The sequence below is a fragment of the Vipera ursinii genome, assembly GCF_947247035.1.
Source record: "Vipera ursinii genome assembly, chromosome: 11".
NCBI classification, from domain to species: Eukaryota; Metazoa; Chordata; class Lepidosauria; order Squamata; family Viperidae; genus Vipera; species Vipera ursinii.
Genome location: NC_139524.1, coordinates 2,067,991 through 2,091,350, shown reverse-complemented (window position 1 = coordinate 2,091,350; position 23,360 = coordinate 2,067,991). Strand labels below are relative to the sequence as shown.

The window sequence follows — 23,360 nt, the reverse complement described above, 5'->3', positions numbered from 1 at the left end:
AAAGCTCATAAAATCAGGTCAGCCGTGTAGTGACCCACTTTAAGGCCATCACAACTTATGACCGTAATGGGTTGGCTCCATTATTGTTGTAAGTTGAAACTACCTGCACTCTCAGATGAACAAAGCTCACGGGATTTGTTGTGGGGAAAAACTGAGGACAGAATGTTATATACCCTATCTGGAGAAAGGATCTAATAATTAAATAATATGTGTGTGACTTTGCCTTGAACTGTGAGATGGGCAGCATACAAATTTAATAAATAAATGTCTCAGCAAGTAACAGCCCCTGAGTGACCTTGTTTGAGTTCAAAAACGAAGCAGGACATCTCTTGGTTTGCGCCTGGATGGAGGCTAGAAGGAAGGCTCCTAGTTGTAGGCTAAAACTAAGAGGTCAGGAAGACATAAGAGAAGATGAGGATGGTCAACCCTGCCAAGAAAACCTTGTGGACACATCTCTGCCCACCAAAAGTCAAGGATGAAGACATCTGGGCTTTTAAGGATATAGTCATAATAACCTCACCATAATGAATTTCTTTTAAATTCAGTAGGAATTAAAATAATCTTTAGGGTTTATCCTCCCTACTGTGGAGAGTTCAGGCCACAGCTTAGCTTCGCCCAAGGAGAGCAGGGCATTCCTTGCCTCAGAAATCATCCGGTGGACCTTCTCTTTTTCTCCTGAACAGAATTCAAGGAATGTTTTTCTCTGTATGACAAAAGGCAGAAAGGCAAAATCAAGGCCAGCGATCTGGTGGTTGTCATGCGCAGTTTGGGCACTAGCCCAACTCTAGGAGAGGTGGCCAGGCACCTTCAGCTCCACAAAATCGGTAAGTGTCTCCCTGCCTTTCCTCTGCCGCCCCCCCCAACATTTGGAGATGAGCCAAATTTGCATATTTAATTAAGATTAAATGTACATTCCCAGTCACGTGTTCTTCTACCATAGAAAAAGAGTGTGCCAGTGGCACTATTTGGAAAGGCTCCAGGGGATGCAGCTGAATATCCATGGTGCGAAGCAGGGGGCTCCAAACATGGCAAGCATGGCTGGCCAGGGAATACTGGGAATCGAAGCCCACAAGTCTTAATTGAACCTGGAAAATGCATAATAATTCAAGCTGAGCACATTTTTCTATTATGATGCTGATACTAGAGGCTGATTTCCTTTTACCTTTAAAATTTATGTGTGACAGTAAGTGACAAAGCAGGAACTGCCTCGGGCTCTCTACAGATATATATGCTATTCTGTTCTAATGTTCTGCTATAAATGTACTAATTCATCTTAAAAGTTCAGCAGATGAGAAAACAGAAAGGTCTACATTAAGGATCATTAATAAAGGGGCTGAAATAACACAGAATTACAGAGTTGGAAGGACTTTGGATGTCATCTAGTCCAACCACCTGCTGGTTGTCCAGTCTCTTCTTAAGTGCCTCCAGACAAGAACCCTCCTTTGCTTCTTGTCCTGCCTTCATGCTTTGGAAAATAGTTTGACCCACTCCTCTCTGTAGGAGCTCCTCAGATATCACCATCATCTCGTTAGTTCAGCATACATCCTATTTTTATGATTTTTGTTTGCTTAAATTCCCTTATATTCAATCCAATTCTTATCAGTCATAATTTCTTCATATTAGTCATCTAACTGTCCAAATTTTTCCATTTAGGTACATCCTCCCAATATTTTGTATCAGGCATTGTAAAAATACTATACTTTTTATCTATCTTATAATATCTAGATATAACATCCTTTTTAATCAGTTTATATTTCACATATGTTAACATTTCATATATTATAAAACATATTATATTACTTAAATCTCTTATCCTTCTTGTTATAAGGCCCCCTTTGTGTTCAACATTCTCTGTTCTTTTACCCATATTCAAACAAATGTTTATTCACGTCCATCTGGTATCTGTCTCCAGTCTTCTTCTTTTGCCGAGTAATTTTCCAAGTTGATGTAATCCGCTTACCCAGCAGTTCCTGTATTTTTACAAATGTTGCTGGGAATACCAAAGATGAAGTAAGTAAGATAAATACTTTCTGTCTCCCAAACTTTGATGGTTCTCCTGATAATTCTATTTTTCTTGTTGTATCAGAACCTTGAAGATTTTTTCCTGTTTGTGTCAAATTGTAATTCTTTTCCTTTGTTGTTTCATCAATTTGATCACACTCTTCTAATTTGTAGTCTGCTGTCTGGCTCATTTGTGCCTTTGTTGTTATTTCCTGGGTGTTTTTTAATTGTAAATTTAGATTGGAAATATGCTTGTTGTTTCGGATTTCCTCGTGGTTTGAGTCTATTGTCATTTGTATTTGTCCTAACATTACATATATTTCCTCCTGGAAAGTATTTCTCTTGTCTTGAAGTATTGCTTCTGGAGGCCTTGATCTTCCAGGCTACGTCCTTCAAAAGATAGGATAGGATAGGATAGGATAGGATAGGATAGGATAGGATAGGATAGGATAGGATAGGATAGGATAGGATAAGCTTTGTTGTTTTGGTTTTTTTTACTGTGGGCACAATGGCACACATCAAAAATGAAATTTAGTTGCCCGCTCTCAAAGTGGAAGACATACATGAGAAAATATTGAATGTGGCATCCTGTCATTTTTTAATAAGTATGTGATATCCATGTTGTCTCCCCCCTTCACATAATCTTTCATCAATGTTTTAATTCAAAAGTTAATTTATCAGTCAGTCAAAATTACACTTCAATATGTTAAGCCACTTTAAATCCTTCCTACAGTTTCTCCTCTAAAAGATTAGCCAAAAAGCCAAGGTTTTTCTTTTCCATAAATGGTTCTTAGATTTAAGCAACAGTCCAGGTTTTTTTTCTTTCAAACACTTTTTAATCTTATAGCTGGCTCTTCCTTTGTTCCCAGCTGTCTTCAAGTTTATTTCAAATTCAAAGGAACAACTTTTTCTTTGTTTCTAGGCTCTCTGCCAATTTCTGAGTCCTTATTGTTAGTGTTCTATTCTCTGAGTCTCCACTAGATGTCAGCAGTTATGTCTTTTTTTAGTTTTTTCTTTCAATCAAAAAGTTATTTTTGTTATATATTTTTATAATTCCATCAAAAAAAAATTAGGGTATAATCTTGACAGTTTTTCAGTTCCTAAATTTGTCCAGACTGGAGTATTTTAAATCAAATTTCAATATATTTCTTCTCTCCTTTAATATTAATTCGTTGCTTCCATTTGTCAGGGAATGGGGATATAGTTCCCTCCCTTCACTTCTGGAGGTTTTCTTGCTTAGGGGATCTTTTTAAGGATTTAGATAGTAGAGAGAAGAAAAAAGATCAGTACTCTCACCAATTCCAAGCATGCTGTTCACCGATGTTTACGTTCATGCTCTGGGACTTCGGCTGCAAGCAGCTTGGGCTAGACGCTGATCTCACGCTTGCCTTTCTCTTGTCGGGTTCAGAGGGCTTTCCCCAGATCAAACAAAGCGATTGCCGTCACTTTATGATCAACAGGGCACCCCTCCCTCATGGTCACTTCTCCGGGGCAACTTCGGACCCATCTAGGGTCCCCCAAGCATGAAGAAACTAGCTGTGGGGAGCGGAGGTCTACTTTTGCATGGCCATGTGCTGCAGGCGCAAAACCGGAAGTCCATCTTTGTTGCTCTTCTCTGCACTCTTTCCAGAGTCTCAGCATTTTTTTTACATCATGGTAACCAAAACTGGATGCAGTATGCAGGTGCTTTGGAGAATATCTTTACTCCCTTTTCTTTGTGTCAGTTCTCTTAAAACACTAGTCTGGCTTGGTTTAGTTGCTTTATGGTGAATTCAAGTATGTTGTGGTCACTCCCCTCCCCCCCAAGTTTCTATCTTCTCTTCCTCAACTATTTCATCCCATTAGTAAGAAGTAGGTCCAGTATAGCTGTCCCCCTAGTTCCCTTCTCTACCTTTTGTATGACAAAGTTGTCAGCTAGGAACGTGTTTGATCTCCCACTCCCTGCAGAGTTTGTATCCCAGTTGATGGGACGGGGAGGTGTGCTCCCTGAAATAGCTCCATGCCAAGTAGGCCTTTAAAAATCAAAACCAGCCCCTTGAACTGAGCCTGGAAACAAACTGGCAGCCTGTGCACTCATGGATCAGAGGAGTCATGCGCCATTCTAGGGCATACATAGCTGCCTGCAGCCCTGTATTTTGCATGCTCCTCAAGGGCAGCCGAGGCAGTTTACAGTGTGCATTACAGTAGTCCTTTTGGGAGTGGCTGAGAGTAAAAACCGCCAGTCAAGTAACAGGTGCAACTGGGACACAATACAAAAGTGCAGTGGCCTTCCTAGTCTTGGCTGCAACCTGCTCCTTGAGCAGAAGTCGTGAGTCAAGAAGGATCCCCAGATTGTGCACAGGGTCTAATTGGAACAATGCCATCCTTTCTAACACTAAAGTGGGACAATTTAAAATTCTCCGCCTCCAAAAAGGCAGGATAGAGGTGGAAAATTTCAACTTCACATTCCAATTTTTTTTAAAAAACCCTGCAAATTCTAGCTTCATAAAGCTTGCCTAAGGGGACATGATAGCTCAGAGGGTAAAGATGCTGAGCTTATCAGCTGGAAAATTGACCACCTGGGCTCCAGACCTGAGTTTTGTGAGGCAGCGTGAGCTCCCGTTCCTCGCTCCAGGTCCTGCCCACCTATCAGTTTGAAAGCACGCAAATGTGAGTAGATAAATAGTACCCATTTTACTACCTTCGGTGGGAAGGTAACAATGTCCTGTGAGCCTCGGCATGCAGTCATGCTGGCCACTTGACCAAGGAGGTGTCTTTGGACACCAGCTTCCTCAGCTAAGACATGGAGATGAGCAGCAGCCCCTAGAATTGGGCATGACTGGACAGGGGAAACCTTTCTCTTTATTTTAAGCTTTCCCAACTCAGCTCTGTTCAGAATATTCTATACAGTTCAGCAGATTTGAAATAATATTTCTGTGGCCAGATTTGCAGTACTATAACTCTAGAGAGTTCCAGAAAAACATCTACTTCTGCTTCATTGACTATGCTAAAGCCTTTGATTGTGTGGATCATAACAAACTGTGGAAAGTCCTTAAAGAGATGGGTGTACCAGACCATCTTATTTGTCTCTTGAGAAATTTAATTTAATTTAATTTATTAATATTTCTATACCGCCCTTCTCCCGAAGGACTCAGGGCGGTGTACAGGGCAAGAATAAAAATACAGAATTACAAAAGTTAAAAAGTAATTAAATACATGCCCATTAAAAACAGTTAATACATAATAAAAACCCCAATAAAATGACAGTAAAAAACCCCACCAATCCCCCCTCAGGCCAGGCCGGCTTGTTCGAACAAGTATGTTTTTAGATCGCGGCGAAAGGAGCGAAGATCGGGCGCCGTCCGGAGCTCAACTGGTAGCTGGTTCCATAGTTCCGGGGCGCCCACAGAGAAAGATCTCCCCCTGGGGGCCACCAATCTACATTCTCTGACCGGTGGCACCCTGAGGAGGCCCTCTCTGTGGGAACGCACAGGGCGGAGGGAGGTTGATGCCGGCAGCAGGTGTTCCCTAAGTACTCCGGACCCCTGCCATGTAGGGCTTTAAACACCATTACTAGTACCTTGAATCTCACCCGGAAGACAACTGGCAACCAATGCAGCTCGCGGAGCAGAGGTGTGACATGGGAGTATCGGGAGACTCCCAACACAACTCTCGCGGCTGCATTCTGTACCAGTTGGAGCCTCCGGGTGGTCCTCAAGGGAAGCCCCATGTAGAGAGCGTTGCAGTAGTCTAGACGAGAGGTCATGAGCGCGTGAGTGACCGTGCATAAATCATCCCGGCTTAGATAGGGCCGCAACTGGCGCACCAGGCGAACCTGGGCGAAAGCCCCCCTAGTCACAGCCACTATGTGATCTTCCAAGGTGAGCCGTGAATCTAGGAGGACTCCCAAGTTGCGAGCCCTATCTACGGGGGGTAATAATTCACCCCCCATAGAAAGAGATGGAATATCCGAATAGACCCGGGATGAAGGTATGCAAAGCCACTCAGTCTTGTCGGGGTTGAGTTGAAGTCTGTTCCTCCCCATCCAGACCCGAACCGCCTCCAGGCAACGGGACATCACGTTGAGGGCATCACTGGGGTGGTTTGGGGTCGAAAGAAAAAGCTGGGTATCATCAGCGTACTGATGATACCCAACTCCAAAGCCACGAATGATCTCACCCAGCGGTTTCATGTAGAAACCTATATGCGGGCCAAGAAGCAACAGTGAGAACTGGACATGGAACCACTGATTGGTTCAAAATTGGGAAAGGAGTCCAGCAAGGCTGTATACTGTCGCCTTGCCTATTTAACTTATATGCAGAGCACATCATGAGAAAGGCAGGGCTAGATGAATCAAAAGTTGGAATTAAGATTGCCGGAAGAAACATCAACAACCTAAGATATGCAGATGATACCACTCTAATGGCAGAAAGTGAAGAGGAACTAAAGAGCCTCTTGTTGTGAGTGAAGAAGGAGAGTGCAAAACTTGGGTTGAAAATTAAGAAAACCAAGATCATGGCATCTGGCCCTCTCAATTCCTGGCAAATAGATGGAGAAGAAATGGAGGTAGTGACAGATTTTATTTTCCTGGGCTCCAAGATCACTGCAAATGGGGACTGTAGCCAAGAAATTAAAAGACGCTTGCTCCTTGGGAGGAAAGCCATGGCAAATCTAGACAGCACACTAAAAAGCAGAGACATCACCCTGTCAACAAAGGTGCGTATAGTCAAGGCTATGGTCTTCCCAGTTGCAATGTATGGCAGTGAAAGTTGGACCATAAGAAAGGCTGAGCGCCAAAGAATTGAGGCCTTTGAACTATGGTGCTGGAGAAGACTCCTGCGAGTCCCTTGGACTGCAAGGCGATCAAACCGGTCAGTCCTAGAGGAGATCAACCCTGACTGCTCTTTAGAAGGCCAGATCCTGAAGCTAAAACTCAAATACTTTGGCCACCTAATGAGAAGGAAGGACTCACTGGAGAAGAGCCTAATGCTGGGAAAGATTGAGGGCAATAGAAGAAGGGGACGACAGAGAATGAGGTGGCTGGATGGAGTCACTGAAGCAGTAGGCGTGAGCTTAAATGGACTCCAGAAGATGGTAGAGGACAGGAAGGCCTGGAGGAACGTTGTCCATAGGGTCGCGATGGGTCGGACACGACTCCGCAACTAACAACAACAACAACCTTGTGCAGTCTTTACAACATTTGCTTTGTCACACATCCTGCTCTTCATATCCATTTATTTGTTTGGTTCTCAGGATTCTCTGAGTTGGGTTCTTTTTCTGCAGCAAATTTCATAATTTGTCCAAGTAACATCAGTGGATGCATTGGTAACAAAACATCTGCAAGAATGTCCTATAGCAGCGGTCCCCAACCTTTGTGGCTCCAGGGACCGGTTTGGGGAATAAAAATGTCTTCCATAGACTGGGGAAGGAGGAACGGTTTTGCACACGTGACCTAGATCCTGTGCATGCGCAGATGAAGTTTCACTTGCTCGCTTGTGCAGCCTGGTTCCCAACAGGCCACCATGGACCGGGGTTGGGGACTGCTGTTCTACAATCCAGCTCAGAGAATACCAAGAATGCACCGTTCAGGCTGGAGCTATATATGTCTTCTAGTAGTGCGTGGTTTGTTATCTTTCTAAAGAAAATAAATCCTTTTGAAAGTAATCTTCCATTCTTGCCTTGTAGCATTTTTACCCTTCTAAGGTAATTTTCTAAGCTGGGAACATGGTAAGCTTTTGAAATACAGTTCATTTTCAAGGATATGAATTATCCTTTTCTAATCATGGAGTGATGATGCAGGAGAAAAGATGATCAGAACAGTTTGAGGAAACTTTCAAAGCCTCAAACTATTTATCTTTAAACCTTCTTTTTAAAAAAGTCATTCTGGCAAACTAGGACGTCCACCTGGAGCAGAAACGGGCCACCTTTTTATACCTGGGCCTGTACTTGACCCTTTGGGGTGGGGGTGGAGCAAGGTCTGTAAAGCTATTCCAAAGGTGCTTTTCCAAAAGCCAACTGCGCTCTCTTTATTTTATTTTGAAGACTTCTAGCTTCTCATCCAAGAATCTTCTTCAACCTTCTGAAAAACTGAAGAAGCTTCTTAGATGAGAAATGGAATTTTTTCAAGGAAAAAACAAGGAAATCCAGTTGCTTGTTGAAAAAACACCTTTGGGACAACCATGACCTGGATGACTGGGAATCTCCGTAGAATCTCTGTAAAGCTAGAGCTACTTTTCTCGTGGGCAGGCAGGCAGGGCTAGGGTTTTTCCCTCTTGGCAGAGTTTGGGGAGATCAGAAACTTTCTGTTGTATTCCTTATTGTATGAAGACTATTTTAAACTGTATTTGTGCATTTCCTTACTCCAAAGGCACTGACATTTGGTTCTAGGTTCCATACCAGCTTTAGGATGACAAGCAGGCTACTCTGATTTACATGACGAGACAGGCTGAGTGATGGGCGTTACTAGTATCTTCTTATACAGTGCTGGCCTCCTTCTCACTTACAGATGTGAATGAAGAACTGGAGTTTTCAACTTTCCTGACCATCATGTATAGGCAAATGCAGCAGGAAGATCCAAGGAATGAAATCCTCCTGGCCATGTTAATGGTGGACCAGCAAAGGACCGGATTCATCTCAGTGGCTGAATTGCAAGCTAAGCTGATGAACCTTGGAGAAAAGCTGTCCAAAGAAGAAGGTGAGTCTCCTGCAAAGATCTCTGTGCCTTGGCCCTTGGAAGAGGGCCTTTCCCAGTCAAAGTGGTACCTCGGTATTTGGAGTTCATTCATTCTGGGAGATGCGACGAATCCTAAACAAACTAGGTGACTTACCAGGCGACCCTTCGTTTCAGATGGGAAGAACATTCTGTCTGTCCCCTTTTTTATATGAGCGAGCCTGCCAGGATAGCCTTTCTGTCTGCCCTCTGTGGCTGACCCCCTCCTTTTGCAGCGGCCTTCCCAGCATGGCTGACTTCCTGTTCGCTCCCCACAGCCGTTCCCCTCTTCCTAGAGCAGCACGCTGAGTACAAAGGCCGAGTACTGGGACAACATTTCCATGTCAGAATGAATCCAGAACCAAAGTCGATGAGTTTTCAAGCAGTCAAGTACCAAGTTACCACTGCACAGGAAGAGGTACAGGAAGAGCAAGGGAAGAGGGAGCAATCAATGGCTGTTACAAATCGTTGCCTCCTAACTATGTTAGTTTGTGTGCCTGAGTCTTCCTCAATCTGATCTCCCTTAGATCAGGGCTGGGTGATTACTTTTCCCAAGGAGCCACATCAGAAACTGGGACTCTTGTCAAGGGCGGAACCAACAGGGCTGTGAAGGCATGCACGGGCGTGCGCACACACATAAATTAAAAAGAAAATAGCGGTCACCTTCAAAATAAAAAAGCAATGCACTTGCATTGTATGCCTGGTATATATACTTGTTTACATTTGATTTCTGGTTTCTGATTGCCCTCACGCAGACTGGACAGGGACAGCCAAAGGGCTGAATGTGACCCAGGGGTTGTAAAATGCCCCGCAGATGTACCAGACTCCCGTGGGGGAAAGGCAGCAGCCAGAAAGAGAACACGTGTGGAACTATCTTCCCAGCTGCTGGGAATTTGTCATCCAGTTGTGTTGGGAATATTGTATCTCCTAGAGCAGGAGTCGGCAACCTCGGCTCTTTTATGACTCGTGGACTTCAACTCCCAGAATTCCTGAGCCAGCTATGCTGGCTCAGGAATTCTGGGAGTTGAAGTCCACGAGTCATAAAAGAGCCGAGGTTGCCGACCCCTGTCCTAGAGTAACAGTATAACTATTACAGTTCAGCATACCATAATGGTAAAGCCATTTTTTCCCCACAGGTTTCCTCCCACTCCATAGTGTTTCCATTCAGTATGATAGATGGGTTAAATTGGTCCAGGATTCTGTGAACTGGTAGAGTTCATTAAAAACCAAGCATCTCTAGTCTCAGGGGAAGAAGAACCTGAACATCTTCATTGTCCTTTAGGACCCTCAACAGCAAGGGGGGGGAGAGATTCCAAAAAATAAGCACTCCAGATAAAAACTAATAAGTGATTTTTTAAAAATTCAAAATGAATCAATCAAGACACATTTTATGATTATTTTCTCTATTTTTTATTTTTTTCTGCCACATAATAAACACTTCAGTTCCATGGAATTGTTGAAGGGCTTTGGGGTTTCAGATTCTGCGCTAAGAGACATCAAGAGACCTAAGCCAAAGGCAGCTCCATCAACAGCCAGATACGCAGGGGAGATGTGTGAAATAAGCAGTGCTAGTGATTTTGTGGTTTAATAGACTAGGAAACATGGATAAAAACGTATTTTGTGGCTGGGAGCAACCAGGAGTTCGATCCTGACCGGCTCAAGATTGCCTCAGCCTTCCATCCTTCCAACGTGGTAAAACAAGGACCCAGGTTGTTTGGGGGCGGGGGGGGGGAGAATAGGCTGACTGTAGATCGCTTAGAGAGGGCTGGAAAGTGCTGTAAAGCGGTATATGGGTCTAAGTTTTATTGCTACTGATCTATACCAGAGGTCACCAACCTTTTGGGCATCGGGGACTGGTGCCATGGAGAGGTTTTTCCACGGACCAGAGGGTGCCTGGTTTTGTGTGCTGCCTGCATCTCGCGAGTGGGGATTTGCTTCTTTGTGCGGCCCAGTTGCTGGCATGCTGCAGCCTGGTACTGATCCATGGACCAGGGCTTGGGGACCCTGGTCTATACTGTACTTAGGAGTTAGTCGTATTCCAGACCTCAACCTGGTTCAAACCAGGTTCCTACATCATGTGCTTTGTGATGTGGGAACCACCTGTTCTGTCAATTGTTTCCTTTAGCTGTTGCATTACCGTAATTTCACCTCCCTCCCACCCATCCACCATTTGACATTCTAATTAAAGTTCTGAAATAAATAGTCTGGGTAGCTGAAAACTGAAGTGGTTCAATTAATCTGCTATTGCTTACAGTGGATGCCCTTTTGAAGAACGCCAAAGTGGGACACAACGGACTGGTGAGATATGAAGACTTAATTCAGTCAATCACACTTCCAGTTGATGATTACTGAATTACAAAAAGATATTTGGCTGAAGGCAACCATGCTACATGCAGCCTTTATCAATTCTTCTTGGAACCTGGGGTCTGCCTGCCTTTTTCTCTTAAAAAATAAATGCTTTGTGAAAAACAAAAAGAAATATGTTAAGCAATTAAAGAAAAACAGAGATGTTGGCTCTTTCTGTATAAAATCTACTACACTTATTTTTTTAAGTAGTCAAAAAGAAGGTGCCTACGAGCTGGAAAGATTACTCAGTATCATGCAGTGTATAGAGCATGATTCTGAGGTAGCACATTGCAAGGGATCAGGACGACTCAGCTGTGTTGTGGTCACCAAACCCGTGCGATGAAAGCATCAGAACAGCCACTAGCACCAGAGGTTCTCAGGAGGTTCTAAGAACAATCTTGCAACAAGGAGCTGTGCAGCCATCCCACGGCCACAGCGACGTAGCCAGAGACTCCCGGAGTGTTGCACGGGCTCCGCCTGGGCAGCTCCCGGTTTCAGAGGCAGCCTGTGCCTCCCGGCAGAAGTAGCAAACTACAACGAAGGTTCTTTCAAGGTCCACTGGTTTTTTGAATAGACTTTTTCATTACATATTTGCCAAGAATTTGTCTCTTGCAAACCCAGTCTATATTGTGCATACACAACAGGTTATTCCACAAGAGAGAACATAATAATGTTTTTATTACATCTAAAGATGTTTTACATAAACAAGTAACATTCAATAGGGTAAACCATTTCTCTTCCAATGCATGTAATAAATATTTTCACTTGGTACTTTTATACAAACTGACATTGGTCTACTATACATTTTTAAAAGCCACTTTTTAAAACTTGTTTGGCATGCTGTATGGAAACGTAGGAGAAAGTTTAAGGCAATGAATCACAGATCTGAGTATATGGAATCGCTTTTTTGTTTTTCACTTTATATACATAGGTTCTTCCCTTTTGTTAATCAGAACAATTAACAGCAGTACACACTGGGGGCCTCTGGCAGTTTTAGTTCAATAGAAATCAAAGCTCTTACCGAAGAAAAGTAAAATAAGAGACCATAATTTTAAATTATGAAAAAGCTATGAAATGTTTAATATAATGGGAAAGCTTAGCCAAAGTACAGCAGAATTACTAGTAAGAATCGGCCAGGTTGACACTTTGGTTATGCTTCAGAAGGGAAAAAAAGAAATATGCGAATGCCATTAAAATACTGCGAGTTTTGGTTGCAATTTTGGTTTTGCATTCAGGTTTTTAACAAGGAAAATGATGCATCTAGTTAATGCCCACAGAAGTGATTGAAAATCACTCTTATTATAGAAGAATCTTGCATCTGTGTGTACACACACACACAAGCACAATGCACACAAAGTTCAAACCAGATGTACAAGTAATAAGCACACACACATCCACTCTCTCTCTGTAGGAAAAAAGTGAGCCTCCTCCCCCACAAAAGCCAACATACAAAAATGAAATCCATAGAATATATCTTATATTGTTAAATTAAGCAAAACAGACCCCTTTGCTTCCCTGAAAAATTCTACAATTGTCAAAAATTAGCTTGGCAAGGACATCTTGCTACAGAAGAGAACCCTGTAATCAAAATATGCAGTAACTCCCAAAGTCTGATGCATGTTCTGCCTTAATTAACTGCCCAGTTTTCTTAAGATTTATAGGAGAAGACGAGTGGCATTCACTCCCTCCGGCTTCCGTTTGGGATGGTATTTACTATCTCACATTCAAAATGTCCAGTGCTGCTTTCAGGTGCAACTTCTCCCACCCCTTTACAGAGATGGTTTTTATTTGGTTCGTTGAAAAACTGGAGTACCAGCAGGAGGTACCTTTCGTTCCATAATTATCAAGTTAATTTAACGTGGAGGAAGTTCTGTTTCCAGCAACGCGGAATGCTTCATTAGACTAGAATTAAAGTTCTTCTGACAGACCTCAAGTCCAGAATGTACCTTCGTCACCCCAAGAAAAAGCTCAACATCCTCTCCACCAACGCACTCAAAGCAGTGCATAAATTCAGCTTCTTAAGCTAGATGCAGAAGGGGCATGATATACACGCAGATCACACACAGTACGTACGAGTCACGGTCAGTGCAAACAAATTTCACACGGCTACTTGCCTGATGCATTTACTGTACATGTGCTGATTCTCCATCACAAATAAACAGAGCGTGACTTCAACTCATTTTTACACACACTGTGCCCGCACTCCTTAGCTTAACAACCTGGAAAGCGCACATCTTACAATGTGCTATGGTGTGTTATTCTAACATATATGTAAAGTATTTAATTAAAACAATTATTTGGACTATGAAAAAATGTCAAATCGAAAGCCACAGACTTTCAAGAGAATGGTGCCAGTCCTGTTCTGCAGCCAGACGTCTGGCTATTGCCAATCTTCCCTTGGGACACAGAGAGGATACATTTTAAACGTTAAGGTATAATCCTTAAGCCAGTATTAATTTTAATGCCCCAAGCTATAGTGAATTTAGAAAATATTACTGTTTTCTACTTGTTTCTTGTAACTTTTACTGCCATTTAATAAATTAGAAACTAGCAAGGAAAGGTATTGGCCAAACATTAATAGAATACATGCATGGAACAGAACACATACCCTCGCTCTCACACGCACATATCTATAAATACATATATACACACACATATACATATAAACAAACATTCCTAAAATTCAAATGGCAAATGGGATGTATTTCAGAAAATCCAATATAACATTTCTGAGGTCTATATAAAAAAACATTTAAGATTAAAAATTGGTAGCTTGTCACTGATTTAAGTTTCACTGAAAGACAGTCTTGAAAATAAGAGTTTGGAAAAAATGCTGTCATTTGCAGACAAAGAACCAGCGAAGGTGCCTTCTGATTAAGGCGAATAAAAAGGCTTGTTTCACCAATTTGCTTCCAGCGTTTTTAAACCTTGGTTTTAAAGAGGAGCTATAAAATCTCAACCTCAACACAGATTTTGGCATGCAGTAAATTTCACTTGACTTCCCCGTCATTTTCCTTTTAAAATCTTCCAATTTCCATGTTTTGTTATATAATTAGGGAAAAATGCTTTTTCAAAAATCAGCCAATTTGAAAAAATGTTTTCTAACTAAACATTCATCCCTCAGTGTGCGATTTACAAATGCTAACAGGGCAGGGCCCACGTCTTCCTTCAGAAGAACTTAACAGATAAAAAATGCTGAAGTCATTTAATATGTTTTGAAGGAGAGGGATAATAATCTTATAGATTGTTATTTTCCACTAAGCTGAAATACAAAAGGTACGACTTTTAGTCACATTTTAATGGGCCACTCTTTAGCCCAATCCTAGAGATTATTTATTCAAATATTAGTTTTACTAAATCCTACTCAACTCAATGGGGCACATTTTCCCAAGGCCCCCCCCCAATTTTTTCTAGGATTGGACCTTGCTGCATACAATGGCTGTTGACATTGTCAGTTGCACAATAAACGCATTGAAATTACATTATTCCACTTAAATGTTGATGGGTTGGGTCTATTTAGTAAACACATTCTAAGAATTCCACCACTTTCTTTGTCTTTAACACTCCAGACACAACCTTTTAATTGCCACAGTAATGCCAAGGAACTATCTCAACAAAGTGTGCCTTTAAGATTTTAAGAAGACATTTGGTCTCATGCAACGGAGTGGAATAGCTCCTTACTGGCAAAGAGTTAGCAAAGAGCAGAACCATGAAATCTGAATTATGATCAAACCAAGGCAGAGCTAGCTAATAAAAACAATCCAGAGAAGAAATATGGGTCCACATCAGAATAAACAGCCACTTTCCAAAAACCTACCTCCAGCTCACACAAGGAAATGCTATGGAATTTCGGTAACTGAAAGTGCCTCCGTCCCACTTCAGGATAAACAGAGCAGAAAAGCAGGAAGGTCCGATTCAATTGCAAACACTGAATCTGATTCAAAGCATTTGTGCAGAGAAACTTTGCCAATGCAGCCTATCCTAAGGAAGGAGAAATTCTCTCCAATTAGGGTGGATGCCGTCTGTTTCCTCAAGAACCAGAAGTCCTCTATACTGTTCAAGGTTTCAAGTGCACCATTTTCCCCATTAGCCCTGCTGTGAACAAACAAAAAATTATGTGGTTCAGAGTCAAAGCTTCAAAACAAGCCCACCAGCGCACAAAACAAATAGGGAGGGGGAAAGTCTTCCAAATCCCAAGCAATGATGTTGGGAGCTTTTGTAATTTTTTTGTTTGTTTTTCGCCACTCAAATTACCTTAGGTTTATATACAAAAGTACAACTGAAAATATAGTTTTGTTCTCTGTACACGTCTTTTTTTTCCCTACAAAAAAGGAAAATCTTATCTGCATTTCTAAACAAAAATAAGGTAAAACAAAATTGCAAATCTCTTCACCCACGAGTCCAGAGACACCTCAACCAAGCTCAGTCCAAAGAAATAATGTCTGGGATGACGCCGAAGAGAGATGTGGGGTCTGTGTTACTTCTGCTGGCCACGGGGTGACCGTGGGCCTCCCGAATGCTGGTGGAGGACACGAGGCTGCTGTTGCTGCCGCTGTTGCTGCCATTCGTGGCGGGGAGAGTGGCGCTCCCTCCTGTGTTCAGCTGGTCCAGGAACATCTGCGACGAAGTGTACGGGAAAAACCGGGAGTGCAAGAGTTCTTGATCATCAGAAGTGGAGACGGCGGCGGCCGCAGCTGCCAAAATGGAAGTGCTGTAATGCTGGGAAGGAGACAGAAGGCTGTTGAAACCAGGGAGGATCAAGGACACCCAGGCACTTTCTACTCTCACCCCAAAGACGGATCATTGGAAAGAGGCCACGGAAAGGCCCTGCTAAATCTCAGATCTGGAGTCAGGGCACCAGGGGCAAAAAAAGAGCATCTTTCGATGTTCGGAAGCCAGAGAGGAAGGCTGATGCTCTGGGAATATCAGTCACAGCCTCTGAATGAAGGCAGAGGCCCCTTGGAAACTCATTTGATGGCAAGAGGGAAGAGAACGGGAAGGCAGAACAGCTCTCCTTTCGGAAGTTCATTGGCACAATTTTACGCAACCTGTGTCATCAAATTAGGGCATTTTAGTACACCAAGATATTTATTGCCTTGCAAAGGAGAATTTGTCAGTCACATCAAATTCCCTCAGTAGCTACAGGTAACTTTTACCTGTACCTTTAACCATAAAGATGACTAGGTTAGTTGGATAATTAGGGATATTATATTATGTATTGTTTTAAGTGTACTTCTACACTCTAAAATGCTGGGATCATTTGGAGATCCTGGAAATATATGAATACTGCAAATAAATTAACACACAACGTACCTGATTGTCTCCTGGTAAGAAAGAAAAGAAGTCCAGACCTGTGGGGAACAAAATGAAGATATTTTCACTTTCTTCAAAGAAACAGAGTTTAGCAGAGAAAATGGCAACATCTGAGGCTGAACCAAATGCAAGTAGATCCTCGACGTATGGCCACAATTGATCCCAAAGTGTCTGTTGTTAAGCAGGACAATTATTAAGTGAGTTTTACCCCATTTTACAATCTTTCTTGCCACAGTTGTTAAGCGAATCACTGCAGTCACAAGGTGGTGTTAGTCACAAGGTTGTTAAGTAATTCCGGCTTCCCCACTGACTTTGCTTGTCAGAAAGTCACAAAAATGATTACACGACTCCAGGATACCAGGCGTCATAAATGTGAGCCGGTTGCCAGGCACCCAGATTTTGATCACGTGACTGTGGGGATGCTGCAACGGCCGTAAGTGTGAAAAACGGTCACAGTTCACTTTTTCCAGGCCCTTTGCCGAGTGATATTTCATGCGTCAGCTGTCGCCCACCTTGGATGGGGCAGTTTTGGATGATCTGGACGAGAAGGGCTGGTCAGGGTGCCCCCTTCTTGCACACAATGTGACCCCAAATATTTAGACTACCCATCCAGTAGCATATAAATTGCAGTAATAAATAAACAAAATAAAATATTTCTCTTTTCTTGCAACTCTCCTCCGTCCACATGACAAAAAGCCCAGTTCAATAAGTGTGTGTTTGTCTCCAAAAGAGTCTTGGTTGTTTCTGCTCCAAAAACCAACCAAGTCACTGCAGGATACTTTCAGGTAGATGCTTATTCTGAATAGGCTGATCTGGAAATGATCACAGCAGACCCCGCTTGCCTCATCCATCCCTCAGACTGTAGACCCGGGGCTTTTATAAAACATCAAAGCAAACTAACAGAATGCGTTGGGGGGGGGAATGACAGAATTTAGCTAACACGTAGTCCAGCTTCAACATTTACTCAACACAAAGGGGCCCAAAGGCAAGATCCTGTCATTTCCCAGAAAATCCCAGCTTCCATCTCCAGCCGTCTACCTTGGAGGTCGTAAGGCATGGGAGCCATATGGAAGGGATGCCTGTAATCCTGCAGAAGCGAGGTGTTGATGTAGCTTGGGTCGACCGCTGGAAGGCTGGGAGTCCTTGAAACAGGGGAGACCTGGTGGGGCAGACCTAGAAGGCTAGAAAAGAAAACCTGGAAGTCAGTTACAAGACAGCTGCGGGTTCCTCCCACAATCCTCCACACCAACAGCCAATGAGATTCAGAACTAGACGTTGGCATTTTCCTCTTGCCAAAGGAGCAAGTGCTTCCTCTGTCATGAAACAAGCTACGTGATTCTTTACTTCTCTTCCGTGGCTTTTTATTAAGCCTTGTGCTGCTACCTATCAGCATTTTGACACAGGTTTCACCCATCCATTTCTCCTCTGTATCTCCAAAGACCACCAGCTGTGGGTCTACCTCTCCCCATGGGGAAGGGCAAGTGGAATTCCCTGTATAATTTCTACAGCAGAGTCTTGACAGGACATGAACCTGATTGGGTCATACATTTTTCCTCAGAATATGGGGCAGTGAAAGGCTGCCAGTGTGGTCTGCAGATATGCCACCTTTTCATGAAAGCTAAAGTTTATCGGCCATTTTCACAGAATGTGAAAGAAACCCTATTTTGTCACCCCAAGACCATGCTTCAGTGGACATGATTTGATGAGGATCCCAAAATGAAAGCGAGAACTTCATCTGCACATCCTACCTGGAACCGCAAATTGCAGTACAGGTAATAATCGACTTACAGTGTTATGGAATCTATCCATTACGGTTGTAAGTCCTGATGGTTGTAAACAACTGGACACAATTTTATGACTTTTTTGTGGCAGTTACATGCACCCACTGTGGTCATAAAGTATCCTTCTTGGTCACTAAGTGAACCCATTATTTGCTATCGGGTGGTTTTGCTGAAAAATTGAACTAAACGCCAGGTTTGGGCAAATAACGTTGTAAATTGTGATCACGTGGCTAGGGGACACTGCAAACAACTGTAAATGTGGGCTAGTTGCTCAGTACCCAAAATGTGCTTATGTGACAGCGGGGGAAGGGACTGGCTGCTGTAACTTCAGAACTGGGTCACAAGTACCTTTTGGCAGCCACGAACTACCTGTCTTCCTCTACCTTTGGTCACTACCTCACCTCTTGCTGTTAATGGGTGACACAGGAGACAGTGAGGGACATCTCCTCTTGACAGGGGGTTCCTCTTCCTCTTCATCTGATGAACTGTCAATGGTTAAGTCGATTACTTCAACCTTCTTATTTTTATTTGGCTGATGAGAAGACACCTGGTGATCCACAGAAGAACTTAAGCAGCCTAGGAACAATCAAATGTTGAAATCACAGTAAGTTGAAGCCATATGTCACATAATGCACAATCATGAACTACACAAAGCAACAAAGAGGAAAAATGTTTTAAAAAGCAGACAAGTTACTGTGAAGCTCACCTTCTACACCATTAAAAGATGTGGTCACCTCTTGGGCCTCTTTTTTTGATCTCATAGGAGCCCATGACCCATCTTCCTTGAACTGAATTTCATCACAGTCTGTGCAATATTTCAGGATTTCCATAAACAACCTATAAAACAGAAGCTTCCTTAAAGATCATCCTGAATACACAGGAAGGCATATCTAATAAGCAATGTTCAACCTCTGAGACCTAATATGGAAAGGCAGCATCAAAGTACAGCTTGAAGGACTCTAGAACAGATGATTCCCAACTATTCCTGGCTTCTGAAAGGTACTCACCCATCAATTATTAGATGTTCATAGGGTGCTTTTTTGTCACAGACAGGACACACCCAAGTCGGCTTCTTTTCATTCATCTGAATGTACAAGGTGGCATCAAAACACTGAAGGTGTGAGCAAGTCAGAGACCTGCAAGGTATTGCTAGTCGCATTTTGCCAAGCTTTTAAAAGAGAAAAAAGGAATTGAATAATTAAGTCTGAAATACAAAGAAAATTTGGCTTAACAAAAGAAGAGTGCTCTTTGGCCAAATAAAACCCTCTAGGAAAGCAAAGAGATGAACAGGAGAGTTGAAGGCAAACTCTGCCTTGAATGTATGCATGAATGAATTCATTCAACTTCTCCCAGAGAGAATGACCCTCATCTTCCCAGTGAGGCGTTATTGCCAGACATGTGAGTTAACATTCAGAGTGACATTGTATAGTAGATGCAGGGAGTCCTCGGCTTACAACAGTTCATTTAGTGACTGTTCAAAGTTACAACAACATTGAAAATGTGACTTACAACCATTTTTCACAGTTACGACCTTTGAAGCATTCCCATGATCATGTGATCCAAACTCAGATGCTTGGCAACTGGTTCATATTTCTGATGGTTGCACTGTCCTGTGTGTGTGTGTGTGTGTGTGTGTGTGTGTGTGTGTGTGTGTGTGTGTGTGTCAGGTGATCTCCTATTGCGACCTTCTGACAATCAAAGTCCATAGGGGAAGCCAGATTCACTTAATAACCGGGTGACTAACTTATCAACTGCAGTGATTCACTTACCAACTGTGGCAAGAAAGGTCATAAAAGGGGCAAAACTCACTTCATAAATGTCTCACTCAACAACAGAAATTTTGGGCTCAATTGTGGTCATAAGTTGAGGACTACCTGTACTTAATACAATGAGGAAAGAATTGTAGAAAGAAACACACTTACTGGGCATAGAAGAGAAACTCTTAAGCTGGTTGTTGCTATTTCACTGTCAGGATCTGCTGTCAGCTTCTCTTTGACTGTCAAGAAGGAAGAAAACAAAAATGAAACGTCCATCAGAAGGTGCCTAACAGCCAAATGGAGCCAAGGAGCCAGTTGGTGCATTTCCTGAGTTCAAGTCAGAACGGGTTTTGAGCGAATCAGTTGAAGAACTGACAGTAAAATCCTCCACGGCAGGGGTCCCCAACCCCTGGTCCGTGGACCAGTACCGGGCTGCAGAATGCTAGCAAATGGTCCGCACAAACAAGTAAAGCCCCATCCGGGGGATGCAAGGCAGCACACAAAACAATGCACCTTCCGGTCCGTGGAAAAGCTCTCTCCACGGAACCGGTCCTGGTGCCCAAAAAGTTGGGGACCTCTGCTGCACAGGATGTTGAACCAAGAGTGAGTGGAACTCAGCCCTCTTGAGGACAAGAGAAAAGCAGGCCAGGCCAGGTAGCCGCCACAGTTCAGGAAGGTTTCTTTTGCAAGGTCTCCTTGCTCACCTGAGAAAACAGACCTGGCTGCCCCAGAAAACGGAACCTCTGCCTGCCCGGCCGTCAGCAGGAAGGGGTACCACCTGCGCTGGCCCAATTTACAGCTGTGGAAGGTCACCAATGCTGACTTTAAGGAACTGCTCGGCCTGCATTTCTTCATTCATTCATTCAATTTCTATAGCTGCCCATCTCAGTCAATGACTCTGGGCAACTTACAATTCAAAAACATATTAAGACACTTAAACATTTTAAAACAATGAAAGAAGAATAAGGGGGACCGTCATTGCAGTGTCTTTCTCTTCCAATTATTGGAGACCGGGAGCTTGCATCTAGTAGACGTACTTAGTGCCCTGGAGTGGTCGGGGTTCCGGATGCCTTTTATTCGTAACCTCTGTAGTAATACAGACGAGGACAGCTGTTTGACAAGGTAGACAGCCATCGAGTAAGACTGCAGGGAAAACACGAGAAAGAACTCGTTGGTCTACCTATCAGGAATGCATTTTATTATTTCCAAATTCCCATGAAGTTTGGAATTAGAAGCAAAATTCTCACTGGCTTTTGGAAGATATGGTAAATAATAAGTTATTTTTATTATTTCCACCTAGAACAAATATAGAGGGTTAGGCTGTAGGACGTGGTCATTTAACAGATCACTGTGCACCATCCAGCGGTTTCCCAGGAAAATATATGAAATTACCATATCCAGGAAGGATAGAGCGATGCGGCTCCAAAGTAACTGAAACCGTAACTAGAAGATATTCGTTACACATTTTCTTCTCTAACAAATGCCAAAATCTGGCCGATAGATTTTATGTTTTGTATATCTTATCAACCTACACAATCAAAACACTTTGGAAGTCACTACGTATATGTTACAGCCATCAGGGGTTGCTCAGAAGGATTATAAAACTATTTTTTGAAGACTGCTCGTATTTTCTGTTGTTTGTTTGGTACGTGGATGTAGTTTGTGGTTTTAATGTACAATATGCACGTAAAAATTGGTTTGACTTGATTACGTATATACTTGAGTATAAGCCGACTCGAGTATAAGCCGAGACCCCCAATTTCACCCCCCAAAACTGGAAAAAGTTGGTGACTTGAGTATAAGCCGATCCGCCGTTCTGCAAGCCTCCGCCGCCGGCTGCTTCGTTCCGCAGCGGAAAGAAGCAGGCAGGCTGCTTTGTTCCGCAGCGGAAAGAAGCAGCCTGCTTCGTTCAGGCTGCTTCGTTCCGCAGCGGAAAGAAGCAGGCAGGCTGCTTCTTTCCGCTGCGGAAAGAAGGCTGCTTCTTTCCGCAGTGGAAAGAAGCAGCCTGCTTCGTTCAGGCTGCTTCGTTCCGCAGCGGAAAGAAGCAGGCAGGCAAGGCACGGAGATCCGGAGACCTGCCGACGTTTGGGGAGGTTTGGGGAGGTGCCCAAACCTCCCCAAACGTCAGCAGGTCTCCGGATCTCCTCCCCAAACCTCCCCAAACGTCGGCAGGTCTCGGGATCTCCGTGCCTTGCCTGCCTGCTTCTTTCCGCTGCGGAAAGAAGCAGGCAGGCAAGGCACGGAGATCCGGAGACCTGCCGACATTTGGGGAGGTTTGGGGAGGTGCCCAAACCTCCCCAAACGTCAGCAGGTCTCCGGATCTCCGTGACCTGCCTGCTTGCTTCTTTCCGCAGCGGAAAGAAGCAGGCAGGCAAGGCACGGAGATCCGGAGACCTGCCGACGTTTGGGGAGGTTTGGGGAGGTGCGCGCGCACCTCCCCAAACCTCCCCAAACTTCGGCAGGTCTCCGGACGGCGGCTGCTTGGGAGAGGTGCGCGCAATCCCGGAAGCACCAAAGCCTCGGCCGCGCACAAGTCCTCGGTAAGTTTTTTTTTGTTGACTGGAGTATAAGCCGAAGTGGAATTTTTCAGCCCAAAAAGTGGGCTGAAAAATTCGGCTTATACTCAAGTATATACGGTAAATTAAAAGCCAAATTAGTCTGAAGACTAAAATCCTTTTATTCAAATAAACACAAATCATGGTCCAGAACTGATATGTTGTGGATATGTCCTGAACTAAGCACGATCATAAAAGAGATCAAGATAGAAAGAACCTAATATATAGGCGGATCACAATCCAATAACGATGACTTGGAGAGGAACTGAGAAAAAATTAAGATGGTCTATCAATAAATCTTTACTAAAAGAGAAAGAATTTATACAAATGGAAACAAAGGAAATGGAATTCTTTTTAAAAAATAAATAAAGAAGAAGAAGAAGAGCCCCTTCGGAGTGTCTGGGCACTTCAGAGGGTTCTCTATAACCTGCATGGCGAAACAGAAGAAAGAAAAAACAACAGAATCAGAACTACAAATAGACCCACAAAAGAAAATACTTAAAAAGCAAATGGAACTAATAAAACATAAAATAAATTTAGCAGAGGCTGGAAAAATGGTGCAACAAATTAAAAGGGCCAAACAGAATTTTTTTGAAAATGCTAATAAACCGGGGAGGTGGCTAGCATATAAATTGAAAAAAGAAAGAGAGAAAAAAAGTGATAAACTACAAGACTCAAAAGGAGATTTAGTTTTGAAATGACACAGTTAAAACAATAATTTAAGACTTTTACAACACTTTACCATACAGAGGAAACTCCACAAGAAAATATAAAGCACTGTTGGTTTTAAACATGATGTGACTACGTATAAGGAGATTTTAAGCTTGGAAAGAAATGTCTGGTGTCTGAAACCATACAGCCTCTTGCGAGATGAGAAGATTGTTCAAACTTGGTTTCAATATATTCAGCTACGGGCCAG

At 43.0% G+C, this 23,360-nt stretch overlaps 2 protein-coding genes across 7 annotated transcripts in view; one reads left to right on the top strand and one right to left on the bottom strand.

Moving 5' to 3' along the window:
- Positions 1-757: 757 nt before the first annotated feature.
- On the top strand, positions 758-11,335 carry CALML4 (calmodulin like 4; the record flags this gene model as incomplete). Of its 2 annotated transcripts, none has more annotated exons than XM_083371534.1 (3): positions 758-824; positions 8,486-8,674; positions 10,944-11,335. In XM_083371534.1, the coding sequence occupies 3 exons, from the start codon at positions 758-760 to the stop codon at positions 11,039-11,041; spliced, it is 354 nt and encodes a 117-aa protein (XP_083227660.1). In that variant the 3' UTR covers positions 11,042-11,335. The 2 variants fall into 2 exon arrangements, with proteins under 2 accessions (XP_083227660.1, XP_083227661.1); XM_083371535.1 differs by lacking the exon at positions 758-824 and adding an exon at positions 3,590-3,684.
- A 361-nt stretch (positions 11,336-11,696) lies between these two features.
- Positions 11,697-23,360, bottom strand: part of PIAS1 (protein inhibitor of activated STAT 1) — a gene marked incomplete at its 5' end in the record, with an annotated part of 88,469 nt that continues 76,805 nt past the window's right edge. For 4 of the 5 annotated variants that reach the window (XM_083371528.1, XM_083371530.1, XM_083371529.1 and 1 more), the window contains 8 exons: positions 11,697-15,754; positions 16,349-16,386; positions 17,387-17,529; positions 18,531-18,705; positions 18,836-18,966; positions 19,137-19,297; positions 20,052-20,125; positions 20,924-21,029. In XM_083371528.1, coding sequence (XP_083227654.1) covers positions 15,458-15,754; positions 16,349-16,386; positions 17,387-17,529; positions 18,531-18,705; positions 18,836-18,966; positions 19,137-19,297; positions 20,052-20,125; positions 20,924-21,029 — 1,125 coding nt within the window. In that variant the 3' untranslated portion in view covers positions 11,697-15,457. The remainder of the gene's footprint in view (positions 15,755-16,348; positions 16,387-17,386; positions 17,530-18,530; positions 18,706-18,835; positions 18,967-19,136; positions 19,298-20,051; positions 20,126-20,923; positions 21,030-23,360) is intronic. The other variant, XM_083371532.1, reaches the window with a different exon arrangement.